This window comes from Callorhinus ursinus, unplaced genomic scaffold (genome assembly GCF_003265705.2).
Source record: "Callorhinus ursinus isolate GAN/ISIS: 27379988/994484 unplaced genomic scaffold, GSC_fseal_2.0 scaffold25, whole genome shotgun sequence".
NCBI lineage: Eukaryota > Metazoa > Chordata > Mammalia > Carnivora > Otariidae > Callorhinus > Callorhinus ursinus.
In genome coordinates, this window is record NW_027397087.1 from 21982999 (window position 1) to 22001428 (window position 18430).

Consider the following 18430-nt stretch of genomic DNA (forward strand, 5'->3'; position numbering starts at 1 on the left):
ATATCTAAAGTAATGAAAGACTGGCCCACAGAGGATAAAGGAAAAAGAATTGAGCACTTACAACTTCATCTTTTGAAATTCTACAAATCCATATTCTATTGTTACATCTCAGTAACATGTAAAATAAAAACACTACTTTAACCGCTCCTACTGCCTTTGAAACTTCAGAATTATGATTGGATAAATAACCTTTCCACTTCTAATCAATCCAGTCAATATAATTCACTTTTCAACTGCTTTTAAAAAAAAATCAAAACTTTCTAAAGTTAAATCATGGTAATGAATGCACAACTTCAAAAATATATTAAAAACCACTGAATTGTACGCTTAAAGCAGGTAAATGTAATGGTATGTAAATTATCTCATTAAAACTGCTTAAAAAATCAAAATGTACATAAGAAATGCTCAATAATTTCTCATAAAAATAATTCTAAACAGAGGAAATTAGTTTATACACAAAACTGGACACAAAACATGGCCATTTTTGAGGATGTGGAGAAAAAGGAACTCTTGTGCCCTGTTGGTGGAACGCAAACTGGTGCAGCCACTGTGGAGGTTCCTCAAAAAGTTAAAATAAAACTACCCTACAATCCAGTAGTCGCACTAATGGGTATTTACCCAAAGGATACAAAAACAGTCATTCAAAGGCACACATGTACCCCTGTTTACAGCAGCATTATCTACAATAGCCAAGATATGGAAGCAACCCAAGTGTCCATCAATTCATGAAGAGGTAAAGAAGATGTGGAATATATACAATGGAGTATTATTCAGCCATAAAAAGGAATGAAATCTTGACATTTGCAATGACAGGGATGAAGCTAGAGTGTATTATGCTAAGTGAAATCGACAAATAGCATATGATTCCACCTATAGTTGGAATTTAAGAAACAAAACAAAGAAGCAAAGGGAAAAAAAGAGACACAAGCCAAGAAAAGGACTCTTAATTACTGAGAACAAATTGATGGTTACCAGAGGGGAGGTGGATAGGGGAAGGGTGAGACAGGTGATGGAGATCAAAGAGCGCACTTGTTGTGATGAGCACTGGGTGACGTATGGAAGTGTTCAAACACTGTATCTTACACCTGAAACTAGTATTACACTGTATGTTAACCAGCTAGATTTAAAATAAAAACTTAAAAAACCCCACAAAAACATGGCCATTTCCCCAAGCTCTTTATAATTTAAGTATCTCATCATTTACTTGCAACTTTTAGGTTCTCAAATTCAGTGTTACAACATATTGGTGAAGCATGTTACAAATAACTGGTTACTAAATAATAAAGTACCAAAGTGTAAAGGGTATACTTGTAGACAACATATAGCTGTCTTGGTTTTTTCCCCCCCAACCTTTACACTGTCTTGGTTTTTTCCCCCCAACCTTTACAAACAGTTTATTTTCCATCAACCTTATTTCCATTTTCTTTCTCTCTGTAGAAGAGCAGCTTAAGACCACTCAGTGGTTGTTCCTACACATTCAGTGGCCTGAGAAGAAGTGGCCACCCTGTTTTCAGTGGTAGCCAAGTGTTCCAGTTTTGGGTAGGGAACTGCTGAAGAGGCAGAAGAGGGCACCTGCACGCCTTTAAGACCAGTCTGTGACTTCAGGTTGAGTCGCAGTGAACTCAGGACCTGGAGCAGTCCATTTACCCTGAAATTCCTCTTGGTTACAGCCTTTTCAGCAGTGGCCTGCTCTTCCTCTTCAATCTCTTCAGGATCTGATCCGTAGAAGTAGAGATCAGGCACAACCTTCCATGAGTGCTCATGGGAAATGGTGCCACGCATCTGCAAAACTTCTGGGGCCAGCATCCACCACATCAGACCCACTGAGTGAGCTTCCTTGTTGTTGTGCAAGGGATGGCGATGTCCATGTAGCACCGAGGAGAATCTGTGCCACACAGAGCAATGGTAGGACGGTTAACATAAGACACCTCTATGAGAGGCTGGTGGTCAGCCCTGGGATCAGTAACCACCAGAAGTCTCAGCTCACAGAAGGCTGCCAGGATCTGGTTAGTGAAGGTTCCAGGAGTGAAGTGGACAGCAGCACAAGTGTCTCCAGCAGAAGCAGCAAACTTCAGCACAGCTAACTGGCCAGTATTCCCAGATGATAGGACATGGACATCAGCTGGGTTTTCAATGGCAACAATGGCATGAGCTTGCAGAAGCTTCTCCCAGGTTCTTTTCAGATTTATAATGTAGATGCCATCATTTTTCCTTTTGTAGATGTACTGTTCCATTTGGACGTCAAGGTTGGTGCCACCTAAGTGGGTTCCTGCTGCAAGGAATTTGAGGACATCTTCCTCCTTCATTTGTAGGTTATCAAAGCCTCTGGACATCTTGAAAGTTTCCCTTGAAGTTATGAGGGGAAACCCAGAACAACACTGTTTGGATCCCTCCATGGATAGAGCGGAAAGGCAGCTGTTTTGGTTTTCTAATCTATTTTAACAGTCTCTTTCAATTGGTGTATTTTGAACATGCACACCTGAAGTGATTATTGGTATAGCTGGATTAATATGTACCCTATTTTAACTATTTACTATTCATTACTTTTGTTTTTTTTTTTAAAGATCTTATTTATTTATTTGACAGAGACACAGTGAGAGCAGGAACACAAGCAGTGGGAGAGGGAGAAGCAGGCTTCCCATTGAGCAGGGAGCCGACACGGGGCTCGATTCCAGGACCCTGGGATGGTGACCTGAGCTGAAGGCAGATATTTAACGACTGAGCCACCCAGGCGCCCTCTTTGTTTTCTATTTTTTTTTTTTTTTGTCTTCTCTATTTCAGCCTTCTCTGGTTTTATTTGATCTTATATGATTCTATTTTCTCTACTCTTTTAGCATAACAATTATACTTCCTTTTAAAATCTTTTTAGTGGTTACCATCTGGTTTGCAATATACTTTTATGACTAATCCAAGTCCACTTTCAAAACAACACTATAGCACTCCAGTTACTCTAAGTACTTTTTAAGAGTATTCCCAATGCCTCCCTTCTGTACCTTATAACTTCACTGTCATTAATTTCACTTACCCATAAGCAATAATCACCAAATACATTTTGAACAAACTATTATCTGTTAGATCAACTAAATATAAGAAAAATAAAAGACTTCATCTTCATTTATTCCTTTTCACTCCTTTCTTTATGTAGATTTAACTTTCTGACCTACATCATTTTCTCTCTTTTCCAGAACTTGTAACATCTCTTGCAAAGCAGGTCTACTAGTTACAAATTCCCTCAATTTTTGTTTGTCTGAGAAAGTTTTTATTTCTCCTTCACTTCTGAAGGATAATTTCGCTAGATACAGAATTCTACGTTGGTGGTTTTCTTCTTTCAACTCTAAATAACGTTACTCTCTCCTCCCTTGCTTGGTTTCTGAAGAGAAGTCTGATACAATTCTTATCCTTGTTCCTCAACAGGTAAGGTGGTTATTTCCCAGTGGCTTCTTTCAAGATTTTATCTTTGTCTTTAATTTTATAATATACATAGGGGTAGATCTTTTTGTTGTTATTTATCCTTCTTGGTATCTCTGAGCTTCCTGGATCTGTAGTTTGGGGTCTTTAATTTTGGAAAATTCTCACCTATTATACTTCAAGTACTTCTGGTTCCTTTCTCTCTTCCCCTTCTGACATCCCAGTTATGCATATGTTACAACTTTTCTAACTGTTCCACAGTTCTTGGATACTCTGTTCCATCTTTTTCACTTTTTTTCTCTTTGCATTTTAGTTGTGGAAGTTACTATTGATTTATTTTCATGCTCACCGATTCTTTCCTCAGTCATGGCCAGTCTACTAATGCACCCAACAAAGGCAATCTTCATTTCTGTTATAGTGTTTTTGATTTCTAGCACTTCCTTTGGATTATTTCTTAAAGCTTCCATCTCTCTGCTTACATTACCCATCCATTCTTACATGATGTCTACTTTTTCCATTAGAGCCCTTAGCATATTAATCGTAATTTTAAATCCAGAGTATGATAATTCCAAAATCTATGTCACATCTGAGTCTGGTTCTTATGCTTCGTTTACCTCTTCAGATTGTGGGTTTTTTTGTCTGTAAGCATGCCTTGTAATATTTTGTTGAAAGCCAGATATAATGTTGGGTAAAAGGAATGGAGGTGGACAGGCCTTTAGTGTGAGTTTTATGTTTATCGACTAGGAGTTAGGCTGTTTATTGTTTGCTGTAGCTGTGGTATCTAAGACTACAACTTTCTCTAATGTCCTTGTTTTTCTCTCCCATGTTCTCCTTGGGAACTCCTAGAGACTCTTTAAATAAGGTGTGAGGCTTACACTTGTTTTAGAAGCCCTACTGACACGGTGGTAAAGTTGGAGAGAGGCATTCTATTGTCCTATGATTAGGTCTCGGTCTTTTAGTGAGCCTATATGGGGTATTTCCCTTCCCCCAGGTCAAGTAGGCTTTGGCAGAGCCTCTGTTGGTTAGGCTCAAGTAAAATACTTTCCCTTGAAACAGGCTTTATTAAAGAGAACAGAAAGCTCTGGGTAGATTTCAAAATGATTACTTTTCTCCTCCTCCCTCCTTGGCCCTACCTGCAAACTCCCCAGCCCCTGAAATCCTCCCTCACTATGCAGGCAGTAAAAGATTTTTCTCTGATCCTCGCAGGGAGAACCTGGTAGGGCTTCTGGAGGTAAGACTCAAGAAAGTGAGGGGACACCCCCACCCCCAAGACTCAGCCTCCTTGGTTTTCAACTCTCTCAAGCTTATTAATTAAGCTTAAAGTGCTCCTACCTAGAGCGGCTTCATCTGTGGGGCTTCTACTCCTAGACTTCTGCCACCCCTATGCTTTGATTCTCTGTATCTGCCTATCTCCAGTTTTCTAGGCAGCAGTCTGCCCTGAGACCTCAATTCTCTTGACACATCTAAGAAGAATTGTTGATTCTGTTTGTTCGCTTTTTTTCTTGTTGGGATGACAGAAGTGAGGACTTCCAAGCTCTTTATGTGTCACACCAGAAACGATAAGTCAATATACTTTATTATCATCATAGGCACTAAGGTAAGACTATCCCTGGAATATAACTCTTACTTGTTTGCATTCTAATAAGCTTTACACATAATCCTGGGGTTACCTAAGGGAGAACTGAGAACCATTATTGTATTCTTCAAGTAGTTTGGGATATAGGGGTCCACAAACTGCTGCCCAAGAGCCAAATCCTGCCAGTAATGGAACAAATCCAGCCATTCATTCATTTGTGTGTGTGTGTGTGTGTGTGTATATACATATATATATACATATACATATATGTATATATATATATATGTATATGTATATATATAGTCTGTGACTACTTTCTTGATAACAATGGCAGAGTAAAGCAATTGCAACAGAGACCCTATGTCCTACAAAGCCAAAAGTATTTACCATCTGGCCCTTCAAAGTAGAAGCTCTCTGGTTCTGGGTTATACATCCCATACTTTCTTGCATTATGTGATCTCTTGGTATTTTGTGTGCATGTGTGTCTGTCTGTTTGTCTTTTAATTGTTGACCAGGGCTGAGTACAATGATGACTATGCATTATCTTTAACTTTTATTTATCAATTCATCCATCAATTCATTTAATATACAATTGCTGAGATTAAAGAATTCAGTTTAGTGAAAATCTTTTGCAACACAGTGTAAATTATGCTATAACAATTACATTCAAATACTATAAAATTAAAATAAAGGAGTTATTAACTCTACCTGGGGTACTCAAGGGTTCAGAATACTTAAATTTTGCCACAGAGGACTGCGGCTTACTATTGTTTAGTAGAAGATATATTCTCTAAGCAAGGGAATCTCAAACTTCAGTGTTAGAATCACCTGAAGGGCTAGCAAAACAAAGACTTGCTGGATACAGCCCCAGAGTTTCTATTACAGTAAATCAGAGTTGGAGCCTCAAAATTTACATTTCTAACAAGTTCCAAGGTGATACTAATATGATGCTAATATAGAGAACCATGCCCTAACAAACCAAATAGCATCATATAAATACAATTCTAAAGCTGAAGTGTCTTTTAAAAACTAGTTGTTGTACCTCTCTGAAAGAATATCAGACTAAAAACAAACAAACAAACAAAAAGTCTCTATGTCAGATAAATAGAAAGGTCCAACACTCTGTCACCTATTTTATGAATCTGAAACACTTTGGGCCTTCAGAATTGTTTTCCTATTTTATTCATTCCCTTGTTACTTTCTCCATCAATCCACCTCCCTCCCTCAGTTAGTTATTTACCCTAACTCACAGGTTTCCTTTGCCGTCTTCAGGCTTTTGGCCATGACTCAACAAGTTACCTTAGCCTTGGGTCTTGGCTCCTAAAATAAGTAGGTCAAACCCTCCACCAGAATCAAACTTTAAAGAAGCTATCTCCAGGTCAATGTTAAAGGGTTCTTCAAAATTCCAACTTTATCTCTTGGGAACTAGATTGGAATGCAGATTAGCCCACAAACCCTAACTAAATACCACTGTATACTCATTCATAAAAGGTTACTAAACTATGTAGCAGTCATTTGCTCAGTATTTTTAAGACGAGGGACACAGTGTCTCTCACTTGGGACATAAATTATTTTTTATTCTACATATATAGTAAAAAACATTTAATTAGGTAAGCAAAATAGTAGTACTGAAACTCTAAATAAGTGATTACTTCAGTTTCACCTATGCAATTTAAAAAAAAAAAATCAGTTGCTTTAAGTCCTCCATTCTGTAAAATGCAGCATGAGTTTAATAACTTATTTGGGGAGAAAATTACCACATCAAATATGTCAAATACAGAAACATTAATATGTAGAAAAAATCAAGTGTCTCTAAGAATGCAGGAGAAATAGTATTCACCAGTACTTACTGCTAGATGAGAAACAGAAAGATGAAAAAGGTGTTGCCCCTAGCTTCAAAGAACTTACTGTTTATTAGAACGGCATAGGACAAAAATTAAAGTGATTAAGTGCTTAACTGTAAGACATCACTATACAGTTTGAGGTCAAAAAAAGGCCAATGTGGACTAGAGTAGCAAAAGAATGTTTTATAGTACAATGATTTGAGCTATGACTTCAAAAATGGCTAGAACATGATTAAGTAGGATTTGCACACAGGCGAGTAGAGATTCCAGAAAAAATATAAAGCAGGAATAAAAGGAGGACCACAAAATATAAGGCAGACACTGAAGTGCTTGCCTGATGGGACTTCAACACTGGTGAACAGAAAGAAATCGGGTTGGACCGACTGTATGGGGTTAGATTATACAGGCCTTTGAAACCTAACAGAAATCTATAGATAATGATATGGTGGGTGAGGTGAAATTATTATAGCTTATCTGAAGGAGACTACATGGAAAAGGATGTTTTTGAAGACTTATTTTGGCAGCAATCACAGCATAGTTCAGTAAGGGGAAAGGCCAGGGACAGAGAGCAACTATGGTGCCACTATAATAATCCAGGAATGAGACGGTAAAGCACTGAACTATGGTCCTGGCAGTGGAAACATAGGGAGTAGAAGACAGGGAGAAACGTAAGTGACACTGCAAACTTGGCAACCTGTTAAAATATTGGGCACAGGGATTAAAAAAGAAAAATCCAATATGAAACCAATATTGCTAGCCTGATGGAATGAAGGAACAGGTGCTATCTACTACCCAAAGAAGTAGATTAGCTAGACATGAAAGCCAACTGAGGTAGCAAGGCACTATGGCACAGAAGGATTACCGCGAAAATGCCAGGTGTACAGTGACAGGGGTAGCTACCTGTACTCTAGCGAATGAATCAGCAGATGTGATCAGAGTTGTCTGGTCAGCCCATCTATTTCTAACTTTGGCAAAGAAGTGAACAGAGGGAAGAAAAAAGGATGGCTGAGAAATAAGTGTCTGGAAATTCAAAAATAAAGTACATCTACAGGAAAAATAAAATGTTCATCAGAAATAAGATCCATGAAAACAAGGACCCTGCATCTTTGCCCATGGAATCCCCAATGCCTGGCAGAGTAGCTGACAAAGGCAGCTCTCAAAAAGGAATGAATGAGAATTCCCAAACTGCAAAGGAATGATGGTAACAAGAAGAGTTGAAGACATAACGAGAGATAAAGACTGAAAAAAGGCCACTGCATTGGCAAGAAGAACAGGAAGCCAGACTGCAAAAGTCACAAAGGACAAGAGCAGAGAGATCTAGCAGAGTGGGGGTGGTGAGCTGATGGACAGATGGCAGCTAAAAGGAAGAACAGCAGGGTAGACAAAACATTCTTTTACTTGTCTGGATTTTTCTAAACTCAAAATAATGCCTGCTCATTCAAGAAAATTTTGAGAATATAATAAAAAGGGGGGGAGCATACATTTGTTCCACCACGTAAGTGCAAAACCAGTTAATGCTTTTAAAATGTGTGTTCACTTATTCCACCATATATATGAGTGGGCTTACATATCACACAACAGGATAATAAATGAGGGACTGGAGGGGAGGGAAACAGGTAAGCAAAATAGTAAAACCAGGAGTGAGATTAGCTAGCAATGGTTACCATGTTTCTTAAATCTTTTTAGTGGTCAAAAAAAATAGTACTTTTCTGCTTTATTTTTTATTATTGAATAAGGATTTTTGCATTGTTAACTGTTTATATTATTATTCTTATAAAATGAGTATTTACATTCTTCATTCACTTACCTAATGACTTTTTTTCTTAGACTATGAATGAGCTCTTTAGGTCACTGAAAGATCAAGTCTTTGTTTTACTGCAAAAACTTTTCTCCAAGGTTGTTTGCTGCTGCTTTAAGGAAGTCATAAGCCTGTATAAAGTCACAGGAAAAGCAGCCTGTGGAAAAGAAGAGTTTGATGATGCTGACAGAAAGGGTATATATTAGAACAAATTCCCTAACTATACGGAAAGGGATGAATCCAAAGGGGAAAACAAACTTCCTCCTATAATGAGAAAGCACACACGTATCAATGCTAAGACACAGGAGCCAAAATATGGGCTAAGTGAGGTATATGAGGAACCCCACACACCATAGTATTCTAATCCTCTTCCTGACGTGGCCATTATTCAGAGTCAACTCAGGGTACAGAGCCTTCTTCTAAAACCAACAGAGCAGTTCCTGTTCCTCTGCCCCAGTTCTCAACATGCCCAACCTCTTCTTCCCTGTTATTACTTTATATTCTTTCTTCTACCTTTGCATTGCGATGAGAGAATTGTGATTGGTGGAAACCCCACTCCCCAATCAAGCAAATTTTGACCTAAGCCATCTTCCCCTAATTATTCTCATTACTGGCAAGGCTTCCTCTCATCAACAACTGTGACTCTAATTCCTGCTAGTGGGAATAAAGATTTCCCAGTAAGCATACCATTAAGTGTACTTGGATCAATAGCCCTTCCCTTGATTTTTGTTAAAGTCACCGTCCTGAATTTTGCCAGTAAGAATGTTTTATCCTACTGAATCCCTCTCATCTAACTCTATTTTTTAATACCATCGATTATACCATACGATCACTGCATTTAACAAAATCTTTTGTTAAATTCTACTGATGATGCATGCAACTACTACACAAGAGGTGAATGTTTTAAATGCAGAGTAGTGTTATTACTTTTTAAATCTCCTATGCCTGTATATAGTAGACATTAAAATAAAGGCATATGGAATTCAGTTTTCCTTGACCACTTGATTCTGTAAATTCAGGATTAGTTCTTAATCTTCTCACTTCTTTGAAACTTGTATGTACAGAATTTGGCCAAATACTGCTTGTTAAGATCTCCTGCTTCGGGAAAAGGGACCATGCATGTAACAATCTGAAAGTTACATTTTAGATCGCAGATTGCTTATGTACATATACAATTAAAAGATCTAATAACTGCAATCAAATTAGCGAAGTGATTCACTTAAATTAACTGAAGCATCTATTCAAATACATTTTCCCAGGCTCTCAGAAGCACCAACTTTACTTCAAGCAAGATGTCACTAAAGTGACACTCTTATCCAATTAAATTTTTAAAATTTCATACCTACTGCAAAAACAATGGCAAGTACTTGGCTACCCCACATAAATAAAATATTTTACTGTCATATTGTAAATTACTTATTATGCAGTGACTGTTTTGTTTCAGGTATATTCTGTCTCCGAATTCCTATGAACTTCACATATTAAAAAATGAGAATGTTTCATTTAAATTCAGTACAAATTAAGTAAAATGGGCTCATCTCAGGAAGACCAGCCTAAATCACTGAAAAAAGTTAATTTACACAACTCAGATCATTGTTCTTCGAGAGTTGAGAAAAATTTCATGGAAACAGTAGCACATGAATTGAATCTTAAAGTTAAACCCTTGTATCAGCAGGGAAAAAAGAAAGGTTTTTAAAGTAGCAGGTAGAGAGACCAGCACAGGCATAAGCAGAGAAACAAGGTAATAAAAGCAAAGAAAATGGGTTAGTGTAAACTGCAGTCGCCACTTAATGCAGTAATCCCCTTGTTCTCATTTTGTAGCTACTTGGCAGTACAAGGTGATCCAAGTAGGAAAGCCACAGAAAAATAAAAAAAAAAATACAAGTACATAAAGAAAAACACAAACCCAAGTGCTCTCAATGCTTGGTTCATATCTTAAAATGAGGCCTCATAAATTGCAACACCATAGCCCTAGGGACTCATACCCCCAAGATGCCAATAGTTCACTTCTATCCCCATGTCCTTGGGAGGTATCACTAATCAATCAGATTTAGCATGTAAATTCACATCAATTTGTTAATCCTGTGTTGGAATGAGTGTATGCTATCTGAATCCTTGCTATCTAAACTCAGGGTTCAGGTAAATTTATTTTTTATTTATTTTTTTTTAGATAAGGCTATTTGGAGATGGTATTTCACACCATATGGACTCCTGCCTTCCAAAATTCCAAGACATAACAGATTGGAATCTGTTATTCTGACCTCTCACTCTCTGAATTCAGAAACCAAACAGACTCAAATAGTAAGGAATATCTTTATGTTTTCAGTTTGTTCTTAGATATAAGGAATATAAAACCTCACCTCCCACACAACTTTTCATAATATATATAGGAGCTATTGTAATAGATGTCTGATAATGATATGCATAATTAACCAAACCTAGTTGTTTTCTATTTCCTCTTATAAATAGGAGATATTATAGTCCATAAACAGAAAACACTTAAAAGTCTCAAGGAAAAAAAATTAAATCATGTTTTAAAGTTTCTATTCGTATTGGTTAAGTGTTAACTATCTTAATCTCATAGTCAGCAATCAAGTGCATTAAGGCCTCAAAGCTTATTGTTCCTTATTTATTACCCTGCCCAGGACAGGAAGATCCTTCCTCCTTTTGGTCATGCTGCTCATCTTAACCTGAACTCTTAGAACCTTCAATAAAGCACAAGAGAAAGCAGCTAAATACACAGAGACTGGTAGAAAAAGAGGCACTGGGTAAGACTGGTCTAGTTTGGTCAGAGATATGAAATAACCATCTTACTGTCTTGTTCTTTAACAGGTATAAAGAACTGTCACAATTACACATTAAAAAGTATACCCTAGATAAAGAGGAAAAGTTGTAAGGTTCAACCCTGCACTAAATTATTCTGAAAAGAAAATACACCTTTCTTATTTACATAACCAAATTGACAATATAACATTCACTACTGCCTTAAAATATTACATTATTATAATAGGAAAAAGTTCCTATGTGAGGTGCTTATAAGTACGGAGAACCTTTTTAGAAGCAAAACAAAACAAAAAAAGCACACAATAGTCCCCCTAGTGCAATCTCTCAACTGGTAAGCTCCCCAACAAGGATTGCTGCATAGACTTACATATTTTTGCATAATCAACAACGGCTTTTAGAACACTTTAAATGTAATACATGCTCAATAAATATTTGCAGACTGAATCTCACATAACAGAACTCTTGCACAAGGTAACAAGAAGTGAATAACACCTTCAGAGAGTCCTCCTGGGCTAACACCCAAGGAAACACTGACAAATCCTAACAATTCGTCCATTGAAAATGTTGATTGCCTGTGATTAGTTAATTCTGTTAGTCTTTCACTGTGCTTATGGTATGTTTTATTATTGCTGTCAATATTAATTTAGTAACAGAGTCACAGAAAGTAAAGCTAAAGGAACTTGCAAGGTCATCTAGTATAAACTTTTCATTTTACAGACAAGGAAACGAGGGTCTACTTTTCTCACAATTAACACTTTGGCACTTGTCACTGCTTTCCCTGGTTCCCTAACTGAATAAAAGAGTTTTATTGCACTTTTTTGCTTGGGTTAATATTACAAGGTTAACATTACAAGTGAATGAATGGGCATTCCTCAAATGCCAGTCTCTAGCATAGTACTTTGTATATAGCAGGTACTCAGGTTAAGTACTTACACACTGTTCTTGCTTAGTGTTCAAATTTGAGTAAATGGCAATGTTCATTTTAATTATTTTCATTTGTACAATTTTAGTGTGCAACATTGTTTTTCTAATATAAAAAGTGATGTGACACAAGTTTTTACTCAAAGCGTTCTTTTGTAACAGATAAAACACTTCTGTCTTTTCCACCACTGTGAAGCTCATTTCCCCCAATAATACCAAAAACTAATAGTGAGATAGAAACCAAATCAGTTTTGCACATAACAGTCAAGACACCTCCCAGTGGGGAGAGCAAATTGGTAAATTATTTATACACACACACATCCATTACCTAAGAGCTAAACAATAGGCCAGAAAATCCAGGGGCTTCAAATTGCTTAACTTGCCTTCCTGGTCAAGAGGGAAGACAATTAGTTTCAAATCATAGAGGAAAGCAAGGAACTGCCTTCTTTCTGTAATCACAAACACTCGGTGTTGGGATGCAACCATCACAGCTGGCCTCAATATAGACAAACAAAAGCACCCTTGGTGTGCTTGGTATGGAAGACAGGCTAAACTCAGGGTAAGCAGCATGTTCAACCAACTAATCAAAAATAATGAAAGCCAGCTAATGTACTAGTCAGTTTCTCATTTTAAAGCAAAATGCAGATCCGGGACTTATGGTTAAAGTAAACTCTGAAGTTATAAGCTTTACAGTAAATGTTTCCCACTGCAGGAGAAGGAACAACAACTATTTCTCAGACAGAGCTAATAAATGCCCTGACCCAGAACCAAGGACAAAATGGAACTGCTGAGTTCTAGTATATGGGACAGAATTAGGTCTAATATGGTAACACCATGTAAACCTTTTGGATCATCATACTTTGCTCACTGTAACTAATACATAAGAAAGTAAAATTGGGTTTAAATTAGAATTTAGAAAACATCCAAATGGTCCACATACATAATTCCAGTTTATTTATAATTTTAAGCCTAAAATGTATGAGACTCAGAAGTCTGTATGACTTACAGGACTGAATAAAGACAAGGAACTCTGGCCACGGCATGCACAGCTTCCAGGGTCTGATAATGAATGAGAGGAATCCTAGTTTTCCTGTCATTTAATTTATCTGTTTCCAAAAAGTGGGTAGAACAGTGACACATCTTACAGGACTATTTAAGAAATGGCTTATACAGTCTTACTTACAAATAAAAGCTTATATAAATAACAATTGATAACTAAATCTTTTAAGAATCCCTGAATTCATTTGTTGAGTAAATACAGTATTAGAACATTTTCTACAATAAAACATCAAGATTTCTTTCAATTTCTAGGTAAAGGTTTGTTGTTTATGTTACAGCCTAATGGCAAATATGTTAATCACTCCCACCCATGAAAGCATGATTATTCTTATAACTAATCACCAACATACGGAAGAGATATCAAATGTAATTTTTTCTATCCTATTTTTTTCCATAGCAATTTTATCCTATCAGGGTTTCAAGTAAAACTGCTTTAAAATGGAAAAGAAAACACTTAGTATATACATACATATATGTAAACTAAATACAAATTTTCTTTTTTCTCTTTTAAACAATGAAGACACTGCGGGAGATAAGAGGAAAGAAAAACTTGCTTTGGCATTCTTTTTTTAAGTAACCAAACAGGGGTGCAATGTAAGTTCAAGAAGTTTGCAGTGAGGTTAGTTTTGGCTGTTTTAGGTTGCTAGCTTTCTTTTTTTAATGAAAAGTTTGTATTAAAATTCTACTGTTTAGAAAAGATAGACAACATTTTCACAGCATATTCAGTATTAAAATACAACTCTGCAAATAAATCTCCTTTCAAAGTACTAAGTGATTTGGACCTTGTCTCTGGAATGGGAGTGAGGAAGGTCAAGAATAGTGCAGGCTTGTTAACTTGGATTTAGGTTGATGATATTCATAAATATATTACACAAATATTACAACACTATCAAGTTGGCAGTATCTTTATTTTCTAGAACTACCTTAAAAATTATAAATTATATTTCCAATTCTTATGAAATATAGTTTCTGGTCTCATTTAGATACCAATGATTTCAACTTTGAACACTTCATCTTTTTTTTCCAAAGTCTCATTTAATGCTTGAAATTACAATGGACATACTTTTATCAAACAGCATTTTAGTTTAATAAACAGAATAAATTAATTATCAACTGAAATAATAAATATCTCATTGTCCAGCTAAAGACCTGCCTCACATGCTATATTTGTTGAATAGGAAGACAAGTACAGACTTGTTTGTAATCTGCAAGTTTAATAATTTAGAAACTATGATCAACCTAAATGCAAAACCCTTTTGATAATTTTTAAATGCCACATTTTGGATTAACATAATTTTAAATCCTCATTAGTAATGATACCAAAGGTTGATGCAGAAAGGAGTACAAAATTGATCTCTCAGAGCATCAAGTTATAAAATAAATGATAAGAAGATACTGTTCCCTCACAAAATGTGAAATGAGATACCTAAAAAACTGTAATCTTATCTATTAAAAATGATTTTAATTTAGCATATACACACTAGTTCAAAGGAGGTGGTGAAGGAGCTTTCATTTTTTAGTGTGATTATTTTATATAGTCACTTGATGAATAATATAAATCCAGTCTTGTAGAGCAGGGGATATGAGACTATATATTAATTATACCCATTAATGTTGTTTATTATCCACTAATGTCGTTTATTCCAAAGTTCTAAACACAATATGAAGAAATCATTTTTGCAAATAGGATTTCTACACTTGAAAATTAAATGCTAGTAAGTGTGCCATTACAATTTTAAAATAAAGATATAAAATTATATATTTGGGGAGTAAGGTGTTTGTTGCTGTTATTTTTTCTGAGCAAGTAGCAAAAAATAAAGTGCACTCTTCTTCAGGGTAAGTTCTTCCTCACATTAGAGTCAGTGCAGTTAAGCTGTAATGAATGTGTAAATATAAATTATCAATGAAAGAATTAATTAAATCACATGATTTACCAAAAAGAGCACTACACTATCATTATCGTTCAGTTGGCTATAAAACTTACTCCTGTATTAAAAATATAAAGTGGAGTTTCCTTTCCCCTATTGTTCTCATAATAAATTAAAATATACATTACTAATTCAACTTTTAAAAATGTGCCTTTCTTAAACGACTTAGTCCTTTAATTTGGGTGTCCCTTACCTTAAATGTAAAAACCAAGGGGTTTAATGCAATTCAATGATGGGTTCAGAGACACTAAGTTACATCAAGTTAATGGAGGAGGGGGAACCCCACTGATTTCTGGAAACCTTGATGGTAAGCAGAAGATTAACCATCTCTCCCTTTAAATAACAGCTTTTAAAAGGGGGTGAGGATATCCATCAAAGAATAAAGGCTTCTCTCTTTCTCTGTTTCATACACACACATAGAAGACAATCTTACTTATCTGACCTATTCAAGTTGCCAAAACATGACTATTGATTATCGAAGCCAAAAAAAAAATCTCCTTTAAAATATTTAAACATCTTAAAATTAAAACTGAAAGCAAGATACTCAACTGCCAATTACTGTGTAGGAAGAAACTATTAAAGCCTGCACTGACCTACTTCATATTAGCATCATGACAATATGGATGTATGCCAAGAAATAAAAAAAATTACTATATAACAAACCTTAATTTTGTATTTAAAAATTGTCACTGTTTTTAAATGTCTAATCTAAATACTGTACTGCAATGCCAGTTGTTTTTATGATGCATTTATTTTTAAATTGCAATGAAAGTAAGGAGTTTTGATATTTTAATAGTCATATTCAATGATGGACATGCAAGATTTCATTTGTAAAATCAGAGCTTGTTCTACACCACATTCAATTCTATTTTAAAACTTCTATTAAAAGCAATCTCTTAGACCAAATTCCAAATATTGCTTTCCATTTTTAAAATAGCACTACATTTTACAAAATGTCAGTTAATGAAAAGTCCTACAGAAATAATGCAAGTTCATGTTCAAAGAATATTTACAATGGCTCTAACAGAAGACAGACTTAACCCAGTGTATTTAATTATTAAAAGACTGCCACCAGTCTTTCAGAGTTTAACCTAATGCTGAAAATTCTCATACAAGAAAGTACAGAAATAGCAAAGGGTATCTCATCTATGATTTCTAAAAAGACACGAAATAACAAGACATTTTAAATTAAAACGTTTTTAAATTAAAAAATCACTTTACAGTGTAAACCACCACCTTAAAATACCTTATACCAAAAAAGCCCTTTCTTCAAAATCATGCAAATAAACTCCCTGGAAAGGAAATTTAATCTCAGAATAAAGAAGGCAAAAACACCCAGAAATAGCAGCTAAATCAACGGAAAGGAAAAGACACATTAGGTTTTGTGCTGCATGTTAATATTCTTACGCACAATGTCTGGTGAAAATTCACAATACACTTCTTCCTCCCTGTATGCTTGCAAAAAGGAGTAAACACATTTCACATTCCTCAGTCCCAAATTCATGCCACCATCATGCAATATGACTTAATTTCGACCCATATTCCTCTTACACGTAAGTGAAAAACACATATAACTTATCTACACTCACAATTGAGGAGGGGGTAAAGGCATTTTTTGGCTATGGAGACCAGAGGCTGATGCAAAGTCCACACACCTCCAGAGGTCCTATAAATATGCACCCGACTCTGGATACCCACATTCAATGAATGCATCAGCCTCCTCCTCCGCCCGCCGCCCCCCACCCCCCACCCCCTTTGCAGCAGAAATGTGCCTGGGCTTTTTTACCCCAGCGATGGAGGATCCTCTTACCAGATGGAGTTCTTGATCTTGTGTTGCAGCGCGCTGGCCTCTGTCCCTGGCAGCCCAGGCACAAGGGCTGGCAGAGCCACCCCCGAGTTGGGGACGCTGGAGGGAAGCTGCTGATGGGCATCAGGCTGCTGTGGTGGCGGCTGTTGTTGTTCCTCTGCCATCGCTGCTGGAGGGGTGGGAGGGAGGGAGGGAAGATGGGGGCGCGGGGAAGGGTGAGGGAAGAGACGGGGAGGGGAGGACGAAGGGGGAGAGGAGGAGGAGGGGGGAAGGGAAGAGGAGGAGGAGGAAGGAAGCTGAATAAGCTAGGCCTTTACCCCAGGGCTCGAGTGAGTCGCTTTCGCCTGCCGCCTGGGGGACATCACCGGGGAGACCGAGCGGCTCCTCACGGCAGGGACGCTTCACCGCGGGAGAGGCATGGCGGCGCCCCTCAGCCCCCCGCTGCCGCCGCCGCCTCCTCCCGTCAGCGGCCGGGGCTTGGGGGGATGAGGAGGGGACGTCTGAAGACGAGGTGGGGGGGGGCAAGGTTCCCCCAAATCCAAGAACGGCTGCTCAGGGACTCCGCGGCCTGGCCTTCCTTTCTTGCCCCCCGGGGCTTTCTACTCCGGGGGCCCGCACTGCTGCAGCCCCAAGCTCGGCTCCACGCCACTCCCCACGCCGCCGCCGCCGCCGCCGCCGCCGCTCGCTCCCGGCCCCGCCGCCACCGCGGCCGCCGCTGCCCTGCCAGCCCGGGAGGCAGCCTAGTGCGCGCAGCCGCACTGCGGCCCGGCGCAGACGGCAAAACACCTACCGCTCGGCCGTGGAGGGGGGGGGCGTGGACCAGCGTGTGCGGGTTACGGGCGCGGGCGCGGGGGGCCGGGAGGGGGGCGCACGGGTGCGCAGGGCGGGCGCGGGCCAGCTCGGCCCGGAACGCGCGCCGCCGGGGCCGAGGAGGGGACTGGCCAAGCTGGTGGAGGAGAGCAGGAAAACGTGGGGGAGGTGCTGGCGAGAGAAAGAGAACTTGCGTGAGGAGGAGGAGGAGAAACCAAATATTTGGCGTGGAAATGGGATTTTGGGGTTTTTTTTCTGGCATCTTCAAATCAGGAAAAGTAAAATTAATCAACATTTCCCTCCCTCCCCTCGACAAGTGAGGATTGCTTTCTCCCTGGGTAAGTGAAGAGAACTGAAGCAGGTAAGAGGATAAGCTGACTTTTCAGAAGCCCCCAAAGAAGAACACCCTTTGGAATTAACCACCCTTTGGGTAATTCAGTCTTGAACGGAAATCGCAAGTCAGGAGCTGGGTTGAGTGCTTCTCAGTCGGGCATT

General features: G+C 38.1%; 1 protein-coding gene and 1 pseudogene across 4 annotated transcripts in view; both read right to left on the minus strand.

The window, feature by feature from the left end:
• The window catches only part of LOC112832860 (spliceosome-associated protein CWC15 homolog pseudogene), a 36671-nt pseudogene extending 27967 nt beyond the window's left edge, over window positions 1–8704 (minus strand).
• RFX7 (regulatory factor X7) overlaps window positions 1–17845 on the minus strand; it is a 137314-nt gene extending 119469 nt beyond the window's left edge. Inside the window, exons 1-2 of one of the 4 annotated variants that reach the window (XM_073877052.1) lie at window positions 17443–17845; window positions 17129–17291 (exon numbers count right to left, since the gene is read on the minus strand). In XM_073877052.1, coding sequence (XP_073733153.1) covers window positions 17129–17289 — 161 coding nt within the window. In that variant the 5' untranslated portion in view covers window positions 17290–17291; window positions 17443–17845. Of the gene's footprint in view, window positions 1–8635; window positions 8741–17128 lie in introns of those variants that run through there. The other 3 variants (XM_073877053.1, XM_073877051.1, XM_073877054.1) reach the window with 3 other exon arrangements.
• Between the last annotated feature and the right edge of the window lie 585 nt (window positions 17846–18430).